General features: G+C 32.6%; 1 protein-coding gene across 1 annotated transcript in view; it reads left to right on the top strand.

Moving 5' to 3' along the window:
* Positions 1 to 25686, top strand: part of Dpp10 (Dipeptidyl peptidase 10) — a 1604019-nt gene that overhangs the window by 1383746 nt on the left and 194587 nt on the right. The window contains exon 22 of the mRNA XM_089594726.1: positions 2660 to 2820. Within this exon, the coding sequence (XP_089450852.1) occupies positions 2660 to 2820 (161 nt within the window). The remainder of the gene's footprint in view (positions 1 to 2659; positions 2821 to 25686) is intronic.

Raw genomic sequence — 25686 nt, 5'->3', positions numbered from 1 at the left:
CAAAGTCCGTCCTATATACTTTACGTCGCTTTGTTCCTTGTGATTTTTACTAAAAACTAGTGGTAGCCATCTGGCGAGCGATAGGTGGTACTATCAAGTACTAAGTTGGAAGTCGGAGCTGCGCGCGATATTTCAAAATTCAAATTTATGTAGAAACGATCTAATTTAAGAAAAATGATTATTTTAATATACAATAATTAATAAAAAATGCCCCAGATGGTAACAACGTTGAATCAAAACAGCGCAACCTAACCATGTTCGCTTGGAGATATATATATAGCATACCATTACGCGAGTCCAGCAGCTGCTGCCGCTGTGTCGTTGCGCTTAACTTTGTCATTTAATGTTTATCTAAAATAAAAAAATACTCTCTGGAAATTGCCATACCAACGTAAAAAATCCTGCTCTTCTGATTGGCGATGGTTAAAAAAATATTAAAAATGCCGTTTTTGAGATATAACACATTTTGTGTTTTTTCTAGGTTGAATCGTCATTTTTTCAAAAAACTGATTCCATCACCGAAAAGCTGAGGAAAAACACGTTGATCCTACGTTTTCATTATTTAATCTTAGTTATTTATAATATCTCTATCGCGAGTTGAAGAGTACATGTTTTGGCACTCGCGGATCGCGCTAAGACAGTTGATGTGAAATGCCTCGTATAATTGATAGAGTAATTGCGGTGCACTATTATACGCATGTGGGAGGGAGGAAGACGGAGAAAGAGAGACAGACAAATCAAGATTCCCTGCCTGTGGTGCAGCTGGTATACGTACAAATTATGTTTATAGATACATATGTGCACAGCAGCGTTTGCTTGCTCAATCACTTGCTCGTTTAACGGGTTCAATTCCAAAACAAGGCGTGCCTAGAGAAGTTTTACTTCAAAAAGAAAATTTTTTTTGAAAACTGTAAAATTTGGTAATGTCGATGTTAAATGGTTATTTATTTATTTATTCATGACTTAAGAAAGATTAACAAAATTACGAATATGACTGAGTGCTTTGTTACATTTTCATCCGTAATTATTTAACATGATTAAACAAATGAGCGTTACTTAGCATTTATGCTCCATTGTGTCTTATTAATGGCTTATAATATAGAAAAAAAAAGTTAATTCAGATGCTTGTACGCAAAAGACGGTAGAATTACTTTGCAGTGATACTTTTTCGCAGCTTTATTATTAGCTGATTTAATTAAATTACCAACTATGAAAGTTATTCACCAATGGCAATCAACCACCTGATTTTTATACTAAGTGAAATAGTTTTTTTTCCAAATTAAGATTGTCAACATTGAAGTTTCATCGCCTGCTTGTTAATAATTCATGATATTGTATAACAAATTTTCTCAAATACTTAACACTTATGTTTGATTATTTACACACTGTAAGTTTATTGATTAGTTACAAAGTACCACGAATGCTTGTTCACCACGCTAACAAAAGCTTACGAAGTTTTAATACATAACATTTCAATAACTTACTACTTTTATTTTCGTACCATCTTGTTAAATAGTTGATCTTGTTTTAAGAAAAAAGTAAGAACTTAGCACCTATTTAAAAAAAAGTAACTGCACGCTTACTAGTATGATCAGTTTATTGTCAACCGCAGTATTGTTTTATTTTAAGAAGTCCGCCTTGCTACCCTACTCAGGTAAAATACCTGATGTCTCGACTGCTATTGTAGTTTCATTAATATTATTATTCTACTAAAAATAAGTCCAACTTTTTTGCCTGCTTCTACTACTTACCTCTCTTTTTGTCCTACTTAATAAGGCCACGCCTTTACATTGCATAGCTTTCGTTGATTGGTTGACTTCGTTAACAGTTTATTCGTAATGATGTTCAAATAATGCATTCAACCGGAAATGTGCAATGAGCTTTTTGTTCATTGCAACGAGCTCAATCGCACCCAATTCTTTTCCGAGATCAATTTTGATGTACCCTGTTTATAAGTTTTGCTTTACTTTGCGTTTATTAGCAACATATTTTTGAGCTTTACCTTATTATCTTAATATGCAATTTATAAAATTTAATAGAGGAGTTGATTTGCAGCCCTTAAATATCTTTGATGGATAAAGTGACAACTTGACCTGCATAAGGCTATGATTTATAAACTACTTTTGAATATATTTGTTTTTTTTCTGCTTATTATTTGCTTAGTTAATCAGGAAAGTTTTCTTAGCCCATGGCGATTAACTAGTGAATGAAGCACTGTTTTATTTAAGTAATATATATCTAATAATTTTTTTTCAAAAAACAAAGTGGTTATAGATAATTTCAAATTTGTCCACAAAAAACTACTTCCCTCTATGACATCACATTAATATTTAAACGTGTCTTGTTGATTTGCTAACATTTTATATAGAGAAGTAAATTTGCATTGAAATATTTTATTGTCAGTACAATTGATGGGTTTTATGTACCGTAGTACAAGCATAATTCAACTTCTTAGCCGTGTAAAGGAGAAGCAATAAGATTTTACGGATATTTTAGCATTTGTTTTTTAGTACTATTTTTACTTTACGTAAGCAGAGGAATTATTTGCCACAAAAATCTTTTTAAGTTAACCATTAATTAAATAAAAATTCTTTAAACTATATTTAAAAGCAAAACACAAGATTTTAAAAAAGCTTATAGCTTAATCAATAAATTTCAGATACTTGCGAGATTCACTTCATTTCGTGGATAAACGTCGAGTGGCTATTTGGGGATGGAGTTACGGTGGATTTATAGCTGCACATGTACTGGCTCATCCCAATCAGAACATTTTCCATTGTGGTATTAGTGTGGCACCTATTGTTTCCTGGAAACTGTACGGTACTGTAAATAGATTTTGCTCAAAACTTATATTTTTTTTTGTTAAAATAATTTCTTAACCTCTTTAGAATAACAAAAAGCGTGTAAATAGTACAATCTTTATGTGAAATGAAATTCTTGTATTAAAGAAATAGATTTTTTATGTTGTAATAATATAGTATTTATTTTATAGTTTGAGGATTAATGCTTTTAATAAGCATTTTCACTTAAAAAACTGCTAATGATATAATATCACAGGAACCACAAAAAATTTTAAATATTCGGTGACAGACTAATGTGAAAATATACAAACCATAGACGATATTGACTTAAACGTAAGCTGTTCGTTAATAAAGCTGACCGTGTACTTTGTGACTCTCTAAAGTGATAAGTGACAACCGAAGTGAGCTGCAAAGCCCAAATACATCGAGTCAGCAAGTATCGATCCCATAATAAGTAAGATAAAGAAGCTAAAAGTTCGTAAACGATTCATTTATTTGCTCACCGTTTAAGTAAGTAGCTTTCCACCACTGATAAAGTGTGTGCTAGTTGATTAATTTTGTCAAGTACAACATTTGTCAATTTATTATACGTAGTTTTATACCACTCTCATAAATATAAGTACAAATGTCGTGACGGCTAAATATAGGTAAAGAAAATCATGGTTGAACTCTTTTAAAAAGTCACAAAAGTGCACCTAACAAATTAGTAATTAAATATAGAAATTTCCATGATAAAAAAAGCTAAAAAAATAAGGTAAGCCAACCCCTTCAAATCTTTATACGCGCACAATTTGACTCTTTTTTATTTTTCTCAGCAAGTCAATAACTAAAAAGCTGCACATATAGCTGCTAGTTCTGCGGCCCGTCATAAAGCCTGACTTCTCAGTTGACAAACATCCAGTTTTCACTGGTTGATAAGCTTAAATAATTGTAACTTATCATTTGACAAAAAAAAAAAATGTTTTGTCAACATAAATATTAGTCATGCCACATTAAAACGAAAAATTCACTTTAGTAGAAAACATAATTATCTTGATATTATTGTATGCGGTATTATCTTAATGACCAACAAACAAAATTTGTAAATGATTAAGTAATACAAACACTTTAGGGACAAATTAAGAAACCTCCATTTTTCCAGATAAAAATTGCACAATACGTAATGAAAATCTTACACATGCTCCATTTTTTCATTTAAGTATTTGGATTTTAAAAGGAGGATACCAAGTACGGCTAAAAAAAACGAAAATCATCATAAAACATAAAATTTGTGCAAATACTAACATTTTTCATACGTACGTATTAAAATAATAGTTTTCTATTTAAATATTATTTAATGCCTTAAGAAACAGTTATCAACCAATTTTGGATGAATATATTACGTCTACATTCCTACATAAAGGATGAGACTCGTAGCCTTGTTCTACAAGCAATCAAATTTTAGATTTAACATTTCCGTGCAACTTGATGTGGAATTGTGTACAATATTGGTGTTGCAAGATAATAATCATATGAGCTTCTAACGATGTAACATGGTCTCCACGATCCAAAATGCTCTCACTGATTCAATGTATAAGCGTAGCGCTAAGACTTATGATTCTCTATATTTATTTATATTTGGGAGCTGTATTTACGCTGAGAGAATGAAAAAAAACGCTAACATACAACCAGCTGGACCAAAGAGTACTGCTAGCAAGAAAGGACGAGAAAATGCGTAAATGACTATCAGGATCCAAAGTTGCTACTGGGTTAAAAGTGGCTGCTAGGACAGTTACACGTCAGCAGCAGAGGTGGTAAGTATAACGAAAGTTAAAGCTCTCTTGGGGCATTAGGATCGACCTGGATGCCTAAGTACAAACAGTGAGAGTTCCAGTGATTTGTGCGAATTGTTTTGGGACGCGTGATATAAAGAGTAGAGATAAAAGGAGTAAGAGAGAGAGAGAGAAAAAAAGCTTTAAGGAGGTATGTAGAGTATAGCAAAAAAGTGTGTTAAGAAAGAAAAGTAAGTGTATGTTCGAGGCTAGCAGCTGCTGTATGCCTCCAGGACAACAAGATTTCCAGGTTAAAGATGACAGAAGTGGCTGGGACCAGAAGAAAAGGGTATAATGTAGAAGCTAAAGCTATGACGTCACTATATATATATTTTTGATCAAGTCATCGGAGGCTACCAAGTCGAATAATAACGTATATATTCGCTACATATATATATTTTTCATACATTGCTTGATATGTATTCTTGGTGCCACAGACTACGAGCCAAAAGGAGAGATACGGATCCAAGGCAATAAAAATGCAAGCAGATCATTGTAAAAAGCACATGAACAGTACACGTGTACCTAATACTATAAACAAAAGAGGCTCCACAAATCATGTGCATCAAGTAAATTTTCTTTTCTAATGAACTAAATAAGACACTCATAACAATTTTTTTTATTTATCTGTATCTTTTTCTCTGCTTATATCATTGTCGAACTAATGTTTATTTACCATTTCAAAAAAACGCGTCTTCCAACACATTTTTTTACGTCCAAAATTTTTTTTTTTTATCAAAATTACAATTCTGTCTTAATTTCATGGTATGTTTCAATATTATACAGGTCTTGTATTTTATTATGTCTCTTCTGTGTTTTGCCATTCCTAATTCAAAAGCTCTCGATGTTGAACCGACATAACAGTAGTTGTAATTTACACACATTATGCGGTAAACAACGTTTTTTTTTATTAAGTGGATCAGTTACATACTTTCTAATAGAAAAAGTTGTATTTAAATTATTATTTAAGCTTTACACGAGACGAATAAGAAGCATTATACTATAGTATTTATTATAAGAGTGCAAGTAGGAAATATACAGTTAAGATGAAAAAAATTTGAAATTACTATCATTTCTATTTCAATTGTTCTATTTCAAGTCTACTAGTGTGTAAATAATATATATTTTATGTTATGTATATGAATGGGAGAGAAGATTCAAGCATTGGCTAGTGTGTGTGGGTTTTTAGTTCGAATTATTAAGTACTGCACTACTTACTCAAATAATGATTACTAAATTTAAGAAACTTATGATGTTACTATTACATGCCTCAATAGTAAATTGGAATTTAGGACAGTAGCTATTGAAAACGTTTAAATGGTAGTTAATATATTTAGGGAAAATACGTATGATAATTTTATTTACAGAGCATTTATACAGTAGATCAACAAAAAAAAATTTTTTTAAGCATGATATTTTAAGTAAACGCATAAGAAGATCATACAGTATCAGACTACCAGGACTTTCCGTCGGTGAGCCAAAAACTTGTTTTCAATATTTTTTGTATACCTGAAAAAAGTCAAATTTAAAAAAAAGGCAGCACTGGCGTAAAATTCATGTGAAAAGACATTGGTTTAATGATTTAAGGATATCCAAAGTTGTACAGCCTTTATAATTAAGGCTAGTATTATTAAATAAACTTAGTACATCTGGACTAATTAGTGTGTAACTAAGTAAAATAATAACAATTTTTAATATATTTTTTAATACATAACTATTTTTTACGTTTGACTCTACCAACGGAGTATTATAAATAGAAAATCATTTAAGAATTGAAATTAGGAAATACTATAAAATGGTTAATTAAGTGTTAAGACAGTAAAACAAAAACGAAAGTCTTTTTTGTGTAATTTTAACAGTCCGTATCACTAAAATAATTTTTTTCTATGTACACCTTCATCAACCTTATTCACTTTATCAAAAATACTGTCTTGATTCCACTTTCTTTCTTGGAACTTTAAGTATCTCTAATTAGTTGGTTCAAAAGATTATTTCTTATCGTCAAATAAAATTGATCATTACTTAACAGTTCTTCTACTTCATTATTGTAAATGTGTTCGTTAATGACAACGGTGACATAAGCTCTTTCTGCTTCAGTAAATACACAAATTGGTTAGTACTGTATTATTTACTTAAATAATGATTTCTAAATTTAGAAAACTTCTGCTATTACTATTACATGTCTCAACAGTGAATCAAAATTTTGGACAATAGCTAATGAAAACATTTTTTGTGTAGTTTATATACTTAGTAGGTACACATAGAAAGATATCATTCACGAAGTGTTTATACAGTATAACATCAAAACATAACTTCTTTAAGCATAACATTTCAAGTACACGTATAAAAAGATTACACAGTATTGAACTACAACGATTTACCATCGGTAAGCCACAAAATTGTTCATAATATTTATTGTTTAACTGGAAAAAGTTGAATTTGAAATAAAAGAAACTGCTGTGCGAAATTTATGTACAGAAATATTGATTTTACGATTACGGAATTTCCAAGCAGGAACACTAAATACTTACGTAAAAGAAAATGTTATTTTTTTTTGTTATGAATAATTGAGTTTACTGGGAAGGCTATTAAATAATTTGGAAAATAATTGTCAATGACTACTGATACATTTGTTTAAGAAAAAGAGTAATTTAATCAAACGTGCAATTAAATATCAAATTATACCTTATTCATAAGTTAAAATAATTTTAGTATAAGGTAAGATGTTATAAAGCATAATTTAATTAAAAACTATTAACAGTTGTCTTGTCGTCACATTTGTCAGTATTAGAAAGAAATTTAAATGCGCACTATGGGCACTGCGCAGCGGCTGCCGGTAGTGCATAAGTAGATAAGGAGCGATAGTACATAAGGAGTGAGTACTAATCTTTTGTCGGCGTGGCGAAGTGTGGTGTTTACCACCGGCCAATACAGAGCTGGTTCCCTCTCTCCTCCTGCTCCCCTCGCCACCTTTTTATTCTCTCGCGCTCACACGCGACTCTCTGCAGGAATCGCTTTGCTTTTAAATAAGAGCAATCTGACGTGAAACTAAGAGTTTTTCCTCATCCATAATCGTCCAACGCACCTAAAGAAGTTTTCACTTGAAAAATCTTAGACATAAAACAAAGTTTCAGAAAACGCCTTATTCCAGAATGGGAAATATACATTACCTGGATAATGATATCAATAGACAAAAAGATACAGAGAAATTGAGCAATTGCTATAAATCTCTTGTTACGTCAATGATGGAAGTGGATTTACTTGATGTACATGATTTGCCGTACCTCTTTTATTTATAGTAGAAGAAACACATGAACTGCTCATGTTCTTCTCACAGAAAACTGCTTGCGATTCTTATTTGATTGTATTAAGTGTGATTATTATGACATTTGTATACTTGCAGAGTGTCAGAGCCACTATATCTGAAACTCTGATAACATTACGATTCTACATTTCTTCTGTAAGATTATGATGTTTATGACTCCAACAACAGCGAGCAAGACGAAATTCATTAAATAATAAAACCAATGGCTATTGCTGTTGTATTTAATTTTTTATTATATCCCCAGATAACGTTTCTCTCCTCTTTGGGTAGGAGCCTTTTCAAGTCCTAATTTTTAAAACACACACGAAATAAACTAACTTGAGGTAACAATACATCCACGTTATCACATCTAAGAACATTTTAAAAAACTAAGAACAATAATAAACAATTTTAAATACAGTTACAAATTAGAGACTTACAAAAAGATTATTTGGTTCGAAGGTTCAAACAACGTCAGTACCCAACGAGGGCACATAATGACATTCACCTGAATATTTTTCAAACAATTTCAAATATATTTATACAGTGTTGCTAGAAAATAACTACACTTTAGATTTTATCGAAAGTTGTATAAAGAAAAGATTATATTTTTTAAAGTCCATTAACAATAGTCAAAATAATATAAGTCCTGTTAATAATGCTGTTGGCTCATTAGTTATACCTTATTGCCGTGAGTTAGATTATAAGTTAAGGGTATTTTGTTCAAAAAGTTTTATTACTGTTATTTTTAAGAGTAGTAATAAATTGCCGTTCAATAGAATGTATGGAAAAGACATATTGAAAAAGTTGAATAATCCGAATGTTGTCTATAATATTGATTGCTCAGATTGCAGTAATTGTTATATTGGCCAGACATTGAGAAAATTAAGTATTAGGTTAAATGAGCACAAAAGTGACATAAAACATAAACGTGAGAAGTCTGCCTTATTTCAACATCATTTAGACACAGGGCACTCTTTAAATTTTAGTGACAACGAAATCAACATTATAGATATAGAACAGAATTATTATAAGAGATTATTGTCTGAGATGATTTTTATTGAAAAGACGAACAATTTCAATAGAATGTTAGACTGTGATAATTTAAATAAAGTTTTTAAACGGTATATACACTTGTTACTTAAGTAAATTAATATTTGTCTTTTTATATCCTTTATTGTAATTTGAATTTATCGCGCGTTTTCACTGTATAGATTGAATAAATATTTAACACATGTTTGTTTCGTCTATATATGTATGTAAAATTTGTATTTGATAATTTGAATATGTAAGGTCAGTCGGTTATGTGCCCTCGTTGGGTACTGACGTTGTTTGAATCTTCGAACAAAATAATCTTTTTGTAAGTCTCTAATATGTAACTGTATTAAAATTGTACATTATTGTTCTTAGTTTTTTAAAATGTTATTAGATGTAATAACGTGGATGTATTGTTACCTCAAGTTAATTTATTTCGTGTGTATTTTAAAAATTAGGACTTGAAAAGGCTCCTACCCAAAGAGGAGAGAAACGTCATCTGGGGATATAATAAAAAATTACATACAACAGCAATAGCCATTGGTTTTATTATTTAATAAATCCCTTCTGTAAGAGTCAGAGGTAAGTTAAAGACTTACTTTAATTTGCGGTGACTGTAATTTATAATTTGTACTGTAAAGAATTTTTATTACTCATAGTACTATGTAAGTGATGAGGGCTGAGACGTTGTCCAAACGGCCGAAACGTTGCTTTGTTTTATAAATAAGCACAAAATATGATAGTACAACCATTGGACTTTATTTTTAATCATTTAACAACTGCCATTCATCGTATAATTTTATTATTTTTTGACACTGGTGGAAGCTGAATGTCATTTTATGATGTCATTAGAATGGCAGGAATAGCACAGAGAAATAAGAAGGCACACGTTAACGCGTATAAAGGCGTGTTGCTTTATTGCTTACGTAGCACAAACTAAAACTAGTAGCGCAAGAGGCCAATATGCTGGCGCTCATGGCACTAGCAGACGTACAACGGTAAAAAAGTATTATTGCCCTATGCCATAGAATATGGATAATTACATCATGCTCCCTCAATAAAACTTTTGGAGCTTTTAATATACATAAATAAGAAAAAAACAATGAAAATTTGATTAATTATTTCTGCAATAGTATTGGTTTAAAATAAAGGGTATGTATTTTATATCGTCAAATGTTTACTATGCTTATTAATTGTTTCTTTTTTACTTATTTCTTCTCTTTTTAACTATTTTTTAAAGAGATTTAGCCAGCATTCGATTTGAAGGAGTGAAGATGATGTTGATTTCCTTATTGTTGATCTTTTCCTTGAGAAAGTGAAGCCTGACGGGTATGTGTTTAGTTCTTACACTAAAATCTGTATTTTGGCTAAGAATTATTGCTTCCTTGTTGTCGCAATAAATATCTATTAATGTATTTGATTGAATTTTAAATTTAAGAACTAGTCTTAAAAGCAATAAGGCTTCCTGTGCTGCAGTCAACAAGGAGAGATACTCGGCTTCTGTGCTCGATAGGGCTATCGTATTTCATTTCCTGCTGTTCCAGGTTATTGCTGCTCTCTGCAGCAAAAAGATGTAACCCGTAGTTGAGCGAGGATCACCTATGTCATCTGCCTAACTTGCATCGCAGTAAGTCTGGATATTTCTATTGGATCATCCTTTGTATGTTAATTAGAAATTAGTTGTATAGATTAGGTATCTAAAAATCTGCTTTACTGCGTTTCAATGATCTTGAGTATATGGAGAATTAAATCTGCTTAAAAGTCCGACTGCAAATGAGATATTTGGTCTTGTACATCGACTAAGGTACAGTAAACAGCCTATTGCATTTTGATATGCAATGTGTTCTAGAATCTGCGATTCTTGTTGACATATATCTAGATAACGTGCGCTTAATTTATTTAAAATATAGCCAGTGGGTAATGGGGTATGTGATGGATTTGTTTAGTCCGTGTTAAACTTCTTAAGTATGGAGAGTATATAATCTGCTTAATCTAAGCTTACAAAATTTTTTGCATGACAAATTGTGACATTTACGCCTAAAAACTTTTTGTCTTAGCCTAGATCCTTAACTAAAAAATGTGACTTCAAGGATGTTTTAAATTCGACTAGATAATTCTGATTGTTTGTAAAAATGAACATATCGTTCAGAAACACAGCAATTACAATAAAACAATGTTTAAATAAATAATAAGAAGTACATGTATTATTTTTTGATTGAATTAGGCCTAATGTTTGAAACATAGTATGTAATTTAGAATTCCATACTCTGCTTCCTTGTTTCAAAATGTATAAGGCTTTATGTAATTTAGAAACCTGATTAGGCTGATTTTTATCTTGAAAACCCTTAGGCTGCTGTAGGTAGAGCTCTACGGTTTATTCTCCGTGGAGAAATGCCGTATCAACATCTAAATTGTGAATCAATATATTCAGAGTTCTTGAGGCTGCTACTATTAAAAGACGTATTGTAGAAAAACGTACTACAGGTGCATAGGTATGCTCATAATCCTGTCCTTTAATTTGACTAAAATCTTGGGCAACTAACCTGGCCTTGTCAGTAGTTTTATTCTCTGAGTCGACATTTTTTTTGTATACCCACTTTACTCCAATAAGTTTTTGACCTGCTGATAGGTCAACAAGAGTCCAAGTCTTATTTCTTTAAATAAACATGAATCCATTGAGCATAACCGTATGCCATTGATGTTTTTCGAGGCCAGACTTTCCCTCCATGTTATTTAAAGGCTCAATAATATTAAGAGGACTTGAGTAGCATACATAGTCATCCAGATATTTTTGACGGTTGGTTACTCTTGATGTACGAGGTTTACTATGTGATTGAAGATCTTCTTCAGACTCATAAGCTTCATCTTGCAGAACTTCTTGATTATCAAAATCCATTCTCTCATTTTGAACCGAAAATTGCTATTGAGGTTGCAGCTGAGAATTCAGGGGTAGAAAAATTTGTTTGGATTTAGGCTTACTTACTGGCTCCTCAATGAATGTCACGTCTTGAGCTGAAATTATTTTCTTCAAGGCCTGATTTCACAACCTGTAGCCTATTTGGTTGTGTGCGTAACCTACGAAGATACATTTAGTTGTTTTTGCCTGGATCTCACTGCCTTGCTGCTCAGGTAAGAGAGCATATGCAGTACATCCAAACACTCTTAGATGAGACAGATTTGGCTTAACTCCATTTCATTTTTCATAAGGAGTAATACCTTGTTGGCATCCTATTATGGATATAACTTGCAGTCACTACTGCTTCAGCCCAAAGATCTTTACTTAGGCCTGAGTGAGAAAGTATGACTCTTGTCTTCTCGAGCAATATCCTGTTCATTCGTTCTAAACAACCAGTCTGTTGTGGATTATGAGGGATACTTGTTTGATGCACAATACCCTTGAATACCAGGAAAGAGGTGACCTTGTCATTGGTATATTCTGTACCGTTGTCCACCCTAAAGACCTTAATCGTGATACCTGTTTGATTTTGTATAAAACTCACAAAATTAAACATACATTTAGGTACGCTTGTCTTTGCTTTCAAAAAATAAACAAACATTTAACGAGAAAAATCATCTAAGAAAATCAAAAAATATTTTCTTTCACCAATGGACGTTTATGGAATTTGACACAGATCACTGTGCAGTAATGAACGTTTTTCTTGTGCAGTTTTTAAATTTAGCGAGAAGGGTTTTCTTACTGATTTTTTTTCGATGCAGCCTATTCAGTTTTCCAGTGTGGCTTCATCTTAAAAATTTATCCCTGTGGCTGCTTTATTATTCAGAATTACCAAATAATTTAAATGTAAATGTCCTAGTCCGTGGTGCCACAAAACAACACTTAACTTGACAGAATTCGCCATTAACAAGGAATCGCAAGCTTGATTACATTAAATATTACTTTTACCAGTCTGTAAAATGTATATCTTATTTCTTAACTTCACACCAGTAATGATCAATTCACCCTGCCTTGAGTAAACACAGCACTTGTCTTTGAAGAACCTTATATCAAAGCCTTTGTTGATTAAAATTCCAACTGAGATAAGATTCGGCAGCTTCGGGCAGATACAAAAGATCATTGAGATTCAATACCTTGTGTTTACTGTTGGTCTCCAAGGTAAACTGAACCGAACCAATGCCACAAGCAATCATTTTTGTTGTGTTTGCTACACATATTTTTCTTGTCGAGATTTTTTAAAGATTTTTAAATATTGATTTATCATTACACATGTGCTTTGATGCTTCAGAATCAATGAGCCATCCGTTTTTAAATTCTTGGCACACACTTATTTAATACGCGCACATGCTTATTCCTTCTTCGTCAGTATCAGAATCTGATGGTTCTTGTGCTTTGCATGCTCGTCCTGTACGCTTATTTGGAATCTTGCAATCCTGTGTAACATGACTTATTTGAGTACAGTTAAAGCATTTAACTGGGACCTTTTTATTTTGTGAATAATTAAACTCTTTTTTTTGTTAAAAAGGGTTCTTTTTTTATCTTGATACATACTGACGAAAGCATGTGATTCACCTTGCTTTGATGAACTGTTGGTCTTGACTTCTTGAAGTATTATAGACTTAACTAAATCTGAGGCTAATTTTTTGCCACAACTCTTGAGGGCCATAACCATGGGCTTATATTCTTCTGGTAAACCAGCTAGCATAATAATCGTGAGCCATTCATCCGAAATAACCGTTTTGGCATTTTGAAGTTTATTAGCACAAGTCATGAGTTTGTCTACATGCTCTTCTACAGATGTACAATTTTCTAACTTAGTATAATTAAATTTTTTGAATAGATTTACACGCCTCACAATACCATCATCGGCAAACGTGTTCTTAAGCTTCTTCTAAACATCATGGGCTGTTTCGGTGATCTGTACATGTGTATATAGGTGTGGCTCAATAGCTAGAATTAACCTTGAGTGTGCTTTGACGATTTTCTTATCGTCCGTACGTATTTGGCCGTTTATTGGAGCTTCAACTGTATCCCATAGATCATCAAGATAAAAATACGCCTTCATGGCAACCAAGCCTAGCTTAATTAGACAAAAAAACAATTGTTCAGTATGCATTCAAAAAACTGCTCTCAAGGCTCACTTTTGCGAGAGAATTTTTCAGCAGCTCGCTTGCATTTCCTGGGCCCATAACTTGATTTTATCATGGTGGCAGTAATAGCATGGAGAAGTAAGGAGGCAAATGTTAACGTCTATAAAAGTGTGTTGTTTTATTGCTATCGTAGCATGAACTGAGACTAGTAGCACAAGAAGCCAACATACTGGCGCTAACGATGCTAGCAGACGTACAATGGTACAAAAGTATTATTGCCATATGCCATAAAATATGAATAATTACATCATTTTACCTCTACATCTACATTGCACTGTTATAGAAAATACTAGATGGAAAAAATTTTTAATGTAGGACGTATGGTGATTTAAAAGACACATCACACAAAGTTCTAACAGACCTGAATATAGTACCTTTCGTAGCTCCCGATTAAGCAGAAAACATAAACTAGTGATAATTAGATTACGTAAGATGAGCTTCAATGAAGAAATTTCAGACTTTTACACAAAAAACATATCTTTAAGAAAGAAAATTAAATGATAAATGACGGCTGTGAATTTAATGTAATTAACTTATTTATTGATTATTACGAATTAAAATTAAAAAGCATTTTTCGTGAATATTGTTACAAGTTAGATAGAAAGCTTACTGCCCTTCTCCCATATTAAGAATCTGAGAAAGCAGTTGTATAGGATACACTTCCAGCTAAAAGTGTCAGAAACGCTGGTTCGGTATGGTACTCCGAGATTGTTAACAACAAAGGCACAAGTGAAACGAAAAAAAACTGGCCACGTAACCGTTGTCATTAACGAACAAATTTACAATAATGACGTAGAAGAAATGTTAAGTGATGATCAATATTATTTGACAGTAAGAAATGATCTTTAAAACCAATTAATTGGAAATACTAAGAAGTTTGTAAGAATGTAAAATTAAGACGATATTTTTCATAAAGTAAATAAAGTTCATAAATGTGTATATGAAAAAATCTTATCTCAGTGCTACGGACTGTTAAGAATAGACAAATAACTTTCTTATCTGTATCATTGTTTCAACACTTAGTTAACCTTCTTATAGTATTGCTAAATTTTTTAATGATTTTGGTTCAGTAATATTTCGTTGGTAAAGTCAAATGTAAAAAAATTGATAAACTAAAAAATGTATCAAAAAATATTATTATTTCATTCAGTTACACACTAATTAGTCTAGATAGATTAGGATTTTCTAATAATACTAGTAAAACCTTGATAAAAAAGGTAGTACAATTTTAAAAATTATTAAATCATAAAATCAATGTTTCTTTTCGTGAGTTTTAAACAGGTCTCTCTTTTATTTCAAATTTGACTTTTTCCAATTAAACAATGAATATTATAAGCAAATCTTTGGCTCACCGATAAAATGTCCTGGTAGTCCAGTACTGTACGATCTTCTTATGCGTTTACTTGAAATGTCATGCTTAAAGAAGTTATGTTTTGTTGTTCTACTGTATAAATGATCATAAATAAAACTATTATACATGTTTTTACTCAATGTATTAACTACACTCAACACATTTTTAATAGCTATTGTCCTAAATTCTGATTCGCGGTTAAGACATGTAATAATAACAGTATAAGTTTTCTAAATTTAGAAATCATTATTTGAGTGAACAATAAAGTACTAATTGATTAGTACTAAAAACCCACACACACACTTGCCTATACTTAAATTTTTTCTCCTATCCATAAATACAACATAAAATAGGTATTATTGACACACTACTAGACTTTTCTGTTCAATTAGCACACTAAACTTATTAACGATAATTTAAAATTGTATAGTAAATTTTTACTAGCTTATAACTAGCCTTAAACATTAATAAATTTATTTGTAAAAAAAATAAAGAATACCTTAAAAAACATAAGTAGGATTAACAATCAAAATAAAAATGATAATTGTCTTAAAGTTATCTTATCATTACTGTATACTTTCAACTTAAACACTCATAATAAACATTGTTGTATAATGCTTTGGATTTGTCTAGTATACAGTTTGAATGTTAAGTTAAATACTATTTTTTCTCTTGGAAAGGATGTAACGGAACCACTCGATAAAAAAAACGTTGTTTACCGCATAGTGTATGCAAATTACAACTGCTGTTATGTCGGTCAAACACCGAGAGCTTTTGAATTAAGAATGGCAGAATACAGAAGAGATATAAGAAAAGAAAAGACCTGTTTTATTACAACAGACCATTGAATTAAGACAGAATTTCAATTTAGATAAAATAAACAATTTTAGACATAAAACAAAATTACACAAAACGCATTTTCTTGAAATAGTAAATGAACATTAGTTTGACAATGATATGAGCAGAGAATGAGATATAGACAATTTCAAAAAATTATTATAAGTGTCTCATTCAGTCAATTAGGAAAGAGAATTTCAGTAGATAAGCTATGCCAGCTCTGGACTGAGCTTCCCTAGGGTGGTAGAGGCAAGGGGGAAGAGAAAGCTCGTGCTGTTGTACGAGTGCTTTTGATCGTGGTAGTGGTAGTGGTGGAGAGGGATAGTGCGTCAGCTCACTGACAGCTCGCGCTGTTGTACGAGGCTTCCAAATTAAGATTTGTGGATGGGGACACTGCATGCCAGAGCTCTTTCTTCTTGCTCTTACCTAAGAGGTAAATATCCATGCGTGATCTCTCTTTCTCTCTTTTTCGAACACTCCCAGCATGATAGTGGGGATAGTGGAATACTACGCCAGTGGTGAAGCCTTGTACTGTAAGCACTCTATGTATGTGTACGTATATATGTTTGTATATGTACATGTTCAACCTCTAATGCACATGCGCGATGGTTTGCGTACACCACGTGTGATCATACGTTAGCACTACTCAAGATCGTACGCGTGCATTACGCACGAGCGTACGCGAGCACGCGCGATCGTACGCGTATACCACGCACAATCGTGAATATACGCATGCATAAGCGCACGAGCTCTCACCCGAGGTTTGATTAGTATATCCATAATCTTAAATTATTTTAGAGACCATAGCTTGACATTTGAAAAAAAATGCATACACACATGCCAATGTTGGGGGACGTAGATTTTATTCGTGCTCTGTAATGTGTATGTCCTTAATAGCTTAGTTGGTTAAGCATTGTATAAGTATGAAATCGTTAATCAAATTGATCTATTAAAGACTTAAACATATAATTTTTTTTTTTAATTTATAAATTAACTCTTTTTGTATAGTTTCTAATTTTTGTAAAAAAGTAATAAGTAAACGTTGCGTATAGGTCATTTAAATAAATATATTATGTTAAAGTTTATACCATTTATTGATCATAACTGTACTTTAACATACACAAGTTAAAATTTTACAGATTATTTCTAACATTTCGCTGCACTATCAACGACATCTTCACCAAAAACGAGTCTGAATTTTTTATTTTGAATTTATAATATTTGTTTACACTGTAACACTCATCACTATCGAAGTCAAGGTTTTTGAAGATAAGATGAAGTCTTGATAAACCATTTTTTTAATAAGTATGCTTCATGCAATGCACAAAATAGCTGTTTGTTTTTTAAATGCTGTTGTGCACGTGTAAGACATATGGGTGAAGAGTTGTCTTAAATTCATTCCAAGTAAAGACGAATTGTTTACAAATCATTAACTTCGCGTGCTAAGAGTGAACTAACGTACTTGGCTTTACCTTGTAAATGATGACAAGATGAGGATCGGTTAAATATTCCTATGATTTTGGCAACCCTTTATAAAATTCAATTTGCCATCCTCTTTTTCCTAAATTTTACTTTGACAACCATCCTGTGACAACCTGTGACAACCATCATGCATTGAGTCCTATTTATCTGTTACTAAGGCCATGTCATGTGATTTTTTTTCAGAACATTAGCGTATGTTACAACATAGGGCTATTGCACTGAAAATAGTAATATGGTACCGCTTCTGATAGATTACGTTAGAATAATGAGGTTCCCACAGCAAATAAAAATTGTAATAGGGAAAGTAACTATTTTTTCTGATGGTATGTCATTTCACTGGCTTTTTCCGACACATATTACCGCAGCCTTTAGTATAGCTGTAAAAGGTTTAATTAGGAATTAGCTTGAACGTCTTTGGACTTTGGAAATAGTGTCAAGATTCTTATGATATTTAAAAAGTTAATAAATAATGATATGACAAAGCTCTACTTAAAATTTTAAGAATGTTTACAGCTTCGAAAACGAGTTATTAATGAAAATGTATCTTTCAACTAAACATGGTATATAATGAGTGCTCACATCTTCTACCTCTTAATCTATTAATATCTTAACAAATAATGTCGAGGTTTACATCATATTGTTTTATAGAAAGAAAAATATATACATGGATCTCATTAGTGCTCTTTAAATAACTATCCAGTAAATGTAAAATTACTAATAAATGAAAAAACAAGCAAAAAACAAGGTCAAAACTCATATATATATACATGAATACAACGCACTAAAAACTATGCCAGTAATATATGTTTTACGGTAAATCTAGTCAAAAAAGGAAATACTCTCTTAATTATATGCTCCATAAGACAATAAATAAACATTACTTACTTTTTGAATATCATTACAATCTTGACACTATTTTTTATAAGGGGGATACGTCCTGAACTGTTACTGAGATAATAATAGTATACGAAAATGTAATGACGCTGTCCACCGTCCAAAGACGTTCAAGCTAATTCCCAATTAAACCTTTTACAGCTATACTAAAGGCTGCGGTAATATGTGGCGGAAAAAACCAGTGGAACAACATAGCGTCAGAAAAAATAGTTAGTTTCCCTATTACAATTTTTATTTGCTGTGGGAACCTCACTATTCTAACGTAATCTATCAGAAGCAGTTCCATATTACTTTTTTCAGTGCAATGGCCCTATGTTGTAACATAGGCTAATGTTCTGAAAAAAAATAGCATGACATGGCCCTAGTAACACATAAATAGGACTCCACGCATGCCCTCGACTGTTTGACGAAGGAAAAGTGGAGCGACTTAGCACAGGAGACGTTTTGAAAGATAGAAAAAGTCTTATGTGGAGAAAAGTGACTGACCAGGAAAAAGAGTGTGTTGATTTATATTTCGCGGCTGCTACCGTCGATTGCGGGCCAAGTAGGACAGCGCGTCATCCACGGTACGATAGGCTCTATGTCAGAGTTTATAATGACAGAAGACTGGTCAAGCTGGCTGGAAAGACTGTAACAATGTTACTTGGCCAACGAGATACTAATAACCAAGACGGTTCTGTTGCTTATAACTCTCCTTGGCGAGGAGACATACATCTTACTGTGAAACCGGTGCGCTCCAGTGGCTCTGCGACAAAGTCGTTCGAAGAAGTCACACGTATTATTAGGGACCACTTGCAGCCAGTATCAAGCATCATAATTTAGTGACTACGGTTTAAAGATTGCAAGCAGCAGGGTGGAGAGGAGATAAAGAACTACGTAGCAAGATGTAAAGAATCGTCTTCGCACTGCGAATTGGGTGACAACCTGGAAAGCTGTTTGCAAGACCAATTGGTGTAGAGGATTACGTACCCAAGTGTGAAGAAAAGACTACTTGGTGGAAAAGACCTCACTCTCCAACGAGAAGTCAAGTTAGCCCTGGCGTTAGAGGCTGCAGGAGAAGACGTCGCGTCCTTGCAATCATCAGTCAGTGAACTGGTAAATTTTGTACGAAAGAAAAGCAACCAATGACAAAGAAAAAAGAACCGTGAAATCGTAGAAAACTGCCATTGCTGCGGGTGGCCCATTCATAAAGCAGTGGATTGACGATTTAAGTCATACAAGTGTAAAGTGTGCGAACGCGTCCGTCACTTTTATAGTGTGTGTAGACGAGATCAATAATTTTTAGTATATCTTTGACCCTATACCATATATACTATATACTATATACTATATACCCTTGTACCATTATTGAATGGTAAACTATCCATTTTATTTTCCAAACCAATGCCACATTTCGAATAATCATTTTCTAATCCCCCACGTAAACCATCAAGCATTTGTTTATCACACATTGTTTTTAAATAATTAAAATTTATGTGACCTACTGTTTTATGCAATTCCTCCTTTTTTTTAACTTATTCCTTATCATTAACTTTAATTTGCTATGCATAATTTTACTTGTCGTTTGATGAATATCATTGTTTTTAACAACTAACACAGTTAAATTTTTATTTTTATCAAAAATCTTTGACATATTTCTTACTGATACAATCTTATTGGCTTTTGTTATTTTACCGTAACTTATTTAATTTCTATTTATATCCTTAAAAAAAAAAACATATTTTATGATATTCATTTTACTTTTACCATTAACAATCAGCTTGTATCTAATATTACTTATTTTTGTGGCTTTTAAAAACGAACATTACCTACCTTTACATTTATAGCCTTATCAAAATCAATAGAGTTATAAAAATATTGATCTTTATTTACAACATTATCTGAGCAACCGCTATCGACTAACCATTTAATTTTACTAGCACAGCTGTTGACTTTAACACGCAACTCATTAGGTCTTCCCTTGAATTCTGCATTAAAACTGCTCAGTTTACCGTCTTTATTATAGTGTTCTGGATTGTTTCGCTGCCAACTGCCTTCTCGACGATGTTGAGTTAAGCCTCTTCCAGCTCCAAGACCTTAGCCTTGACCGCTGCGATTTTGCCACTGCTATTGTTGTTGTCACCTGCCTTGTTGCTGCTGCGCACCATTTTGTTCCCATGAATTATTGCTTTGTCTCGTTGTCATACCTTGTGCTTTGATATTTTCTGGACTAGAAACATGCTCCATCTTTTTCTCTTTCAGCTTTTTGTTTCCGTCTTCCTTTTCTTTCAACTCAAAAATTTTTACTTGACATTTTGCGTATTCGGCTGTTTAATCAGATTCGATTAACATATCGATTAAATCACTGGTATAACTTAATGAGCTTGGAAACATTTTTATCGTGTAGCTTAATTTTTTTCTTAAGTCTTTTTTGTACTAGCACTTGTTAACTCATAATTTTTTATTTTAAACTTAGTAAAAAACAAATTTGCAGTACAGTAGACTCCTTTATACAGATTTTATTAAATTTCTTCATTACTTTGTACGCTGTTTTATTGTCCTTCACGAATTGTAACTGATCATTTGAAATTCCACTATGTATTACACTGATCGCCTTTACGTTCTTTTTAATCCACTCTTTTTCTTTATCTGCCCTTGTCATAGCTCTCGTTGTTACTACGTCGCATTTTTTTATTTTTAGAATCATCGTGATTCTTCTTCTTCAACACTCAAAGTCTTATCCACCAAATACCGGAATGTCCACTACATTCGCCATTTATGTTTCTTTTCTGACTGAATCTTCTAGAACTTTCTTCACTTCAACTGCTCTTCTTGTTATTTTTACAAAACTTTAACGTTAATTCCGAATTAGTATTGGGTTGATACTATCTTTTTATTTCATAAGTGTTGAATTGACACTTTCACTTGAACTCACAGTAGTTAATTATTACGATCCACCAAGACAACACATGAAAATCAAAAATGAGAAATATCAACTACGGAATCAGCTACCATGTTAAAAAAATAGACTTAAAGGTAGTGGATCAATAGCATAGCTCTTGTTAACAATTAAATTAATTTATTTTTTAATAGAAATAAAGAATAATTGCAATAACAAGTGATCCTCTCATAATAGCAAGATACTCTACGAGAGCATGCGTGCGTGGCAAAGGTCATGTTTCGTCTTACCCAACTGCATTACTATGAAAACAACAAAGCACACTTACACATCATCTCGCACTCACAGAGCCTATGCTGCATAACAGATGTCACCACTCACGCATCTAATATCAATTTACTTACATTCCAACACTTGCAACATACTTGCAAGATCAATTACAGTGTTACTGTCTACAGTTTTTGCTAAAACATCTTGCTTTTGATTATGTCTATATATATACATGTGTACAAGTACAGATCAGTAATGTCCAATTTCTGTCATTGCTGTTTATTTACTATCATGAAAATGCTGAAGCAAGCAAAGATTGATTTTAATATACTAAAAAATATGTAACATTTTTATTGTGTAACTTGGAAAGGGCCGAGAACGAATTCCACGAATTCAAAACGCCTACACAAATATATTAAACTAGCAGCCCCCCGTCTCGGCTTCACCCGAGACTTACTAAATAAAACACCGTAGTGTGTTGACATGTAATGTGAAACATTTTTAGTTAAAAAATTTTACACATATTCCCGATACATCTCAGAACAAAAATCTTCTTATTAAAAAAATATTTTTTCGGAATCCATATAGTTTATTTGGTCAAATAATAAGGTGTAAAAATTAAAAAAAATAATTATGCTGAAAAGTACCGTGCGTTCTTTATGCCATGAAATAATCGATGGCTATAAGAAGTTGTTAATTTACAGTTTCTTCTGTGTTATTCACGAAAAGGGCTAGTTTTTTAAGCTGTTAGGATCTTAAACCCCCAAAAAATTTATATTAAAAAAAAATTTTTTTTTCTCATATCTCACAATTTTATTACCAGAGCAACAAAGTCCTGGACCTAAAATCCAACATTTTTATTGCCACAAAAACAGAAATACATTTTCTACTTATTTAAAAATCTAAAGTAGGATCTTTAGAAATTTCAGAGATTGCTTTGAGGGTACAATGAAAAGCTGATCTCTCACGTAATGGACTCTTAAGTTGTCGATTTTGACGCTGCTGTTTCAGTCTCGATAAATTTTCTGCGTCAGTTTCTTGACGCCTCAAATTGTATTCATTAGATACATTTAAAGTTTTCTTTCCAATATACCCTTTTGCGACTATTGGCATGCTTACGACCTTAATGACCCCTAAAGGCTATTTTCAGTCAACTTTGTTAATTTCAATAGATTTGTTGGCAAGGTAGTTCGACGTCCGATGGCCCTAAAGAAGACCGGTGAGCTTCTTAAGTTAACTCTTTCTTGACTGCAGTTAACAGCAATTGTGACTGCCTGGATACCTCAGGGTGATCTTCTCTGGCTTACTGTTGAAGACCCAGACTGATTGGGAGAAAAATTACAAAGTCTAAAGCTTTGGGGCTAGTTGTAGTGCTCTTTCCCAACGTCTCCCAGTATAACGTCGAAGACGTTGGTGTCTAAAGCACCTTTTTTATTTGCAGATTCAGTTGTTTTGGTAATCTTAGATGGGGAGATTGGTTAGTGATACTTGTCCAGTGGAGGTTGTCCCGTTGGCTCAAGTTTTTTTTCCTTTATAGCTGTTATAGGTTTGCCCAACGCAGACCTTGGGGAGAATCAGTGATTCCTGGTTTAATGCTTAGAGTCAAGAGGTTAATATAGAGTCGTCGGTCACCGGGTTTTCCAGCCTTGCGAAGAACAACTCCGCAGGTGATGTCTGCCAGTGAATAGCTGACTTGGTTAAATAGTGCCCGTCTTTAGTTAATATAGTCTTTTAGTCGAGGAAGCGCTTCCGGAAATGGTAATAAAAATGTATTTGTTGGCAAGGTAGTTTACACTTAGGTGGTCCTTAAAAAGAACCGATGAAATTGATGGTTAAGTAGGGAACGTAAATACTTATAATGGCCCTAAAAAGTGCCAGTGGTGAAACTTCCAGGCTATTCTTTATTATTATTTCTGATGATAAAGAGCTGGCTACGGGTTGCTTGATTCTTACCCTGGGAGTCTTGATGTACGGAGACTGTGATGGAGGGAGGTACGCCGCTGACAAAAGAATATCTCGTCTCGGGTCGTTCCCCGGATAACCAACTGCTCATCTTTAGACGGGAACATGTGGGTAAAGCGCGTTGGGGACGCGACGACCAAGAAGGTAGCCATTGTGGCTTCCCGTGCTTCTCAGAGCTGTTTCCCCTTGCTTACATTTGTAGCCACAAATTTTCTAACTATACCAGGTGGTATGGTGGGACTACTACACAACTCTGAAGAGTTGGTGCAGATTGTGCTCTGGCTAAATATGTCTCCTGGTATTCTGGCAGACGGCATCGGTTGAAATTGATTTTTTTTTTTTATCGCACTCGTCGATATTCAAGGTGAAGGGACACTTAGGTCCCTTACCCTTAGAGAAGAGTGTTGTCCGTAACCGGGATACCCAGCTGCAGGACTATCACCAGCATTCTCTGTTCAACTTGTTGAGCTGCTGAAGCTCGACTCTACAACTATCAATACGCTCCAGCCTATTATAACCACACTTATTTAATTATGTTGCAGGTAGCTTCGATTTTATGTTGACGCCACCTAGCGGATTTCACTGAACTAAAGTGAAAAGCTGGCGTATTTTTGCGAAACTTTGAGCTCATTTATTGCTATTGTTATTAAATTTTTTAAGATAAAAACTATACTAAAACCATCTAGGAAGTATCATGAATCAGTGTGCAAAATTTCAGCAAAATCGGTTCAGTAGTTTTCGCGGTTAGCGATTACAACGGTTTTAGCGCTTCTGCTTGATATATAAGTAAGATTTACTCCAAAAAATATTATTAATAATTGCTTATCCAATATAAATAACTAGGAGCGATGTATTTCATAACGTCTCATTTTTTTTAATAACATTATTTTCAGTAAGTGTAAAAACATTATTGGTATGAATAATCCAATGCAATTTTAAAAAAACTCTCTCCAGTCATGCTTTAGCTGCATCTCTAAATAAGGTAGAATTATATTAGTTTTCATGTCATTTCTAGTTATATGACTATTTACACCATCTATCTCAGCTCCTCTTACAGTTCTAAGAAAGCCCCTAATTTCTGGCACATTAGCCCATTTCCAAACCATCGTGCAATCGCGCGCAGGCTTCTTTTTTCTTTAATTTTTTAAAAGCTTATTATCTGCATTATTTTATATGTATAAGAACGTGACTAAACATTTTTATACTTTATTAATAACAACGAATAAACTTATATGATATTTTAACTGTGGATCTTGCTCGTAGGCTTATTTATCACGAAAAGATAGAAATTATATTTATTGAAAAATTGTTAAGTAATGCGTATCATCATTAAAGGACATTCAAACAAAAATTTTAATAATTTAAAACATTCATTCACTATTTAAATGAATTAGACAAGAATATTGTGTACACTTTTATACTTTTGCTAATGTAAAGAGATTACATTTTTTTTTATTTACTTAAGATTAGTTAACGTCAAGAAATTCTTTTCAAACAATATTTTCTATTTCTAAATTAATATAACGTTCTATTTAAATACAAATTTCATCTTTATTTTGCATCTTAATGATGTGACGTATAATTGACCATGCGAAAATAGTGGTTTATCAGATAAAAGCTAATATTATTAAAACTATGACCTTGAGATTTATAAATAATTATTGAAAATGCTAAGACTAAAGGAAATTGTTTTTTATATAAAATAAAAGATAACAAAAATGATCTTCTTGTACTCAGAAGTATTGTTGGTATCAATACTCTCTTTCTAATTTTTTCTCCGGTTATAATTTTTGTTTCAATATTGTATTTAAGTTATTTTGTAATCTCCAATCTTGTACCGTTACATAAGCTATCAACTATACTTAAATTTTGTATCAACATAACTGCTTTAATTTTTGAATTAAGCTCATGTGGGTGTAAGCTTCCACGAATATTGCTTAGAAATTTAAGTGGAA

This window comes from Copidosoma floridanum, unplaced genomic scaffold (genome assembly GCF_036245765.1).
Source record: "Copidosoma floridanum isolate Cflo_tuat_1 unplaced genomic scaffold, Cflo_Japanese_pri ptg000021l, whole genome shotgun sequence".
Lineage (NCBI taxonomy): Eukaryota > Metazoa > Arthropoda > Insecta > Hymenoptera > Encyrtidae > Copidosoma > Copidosoma floridanum.
This window is presented reverse-complemented; position numbering and strand designations above follow the sequence as displayed.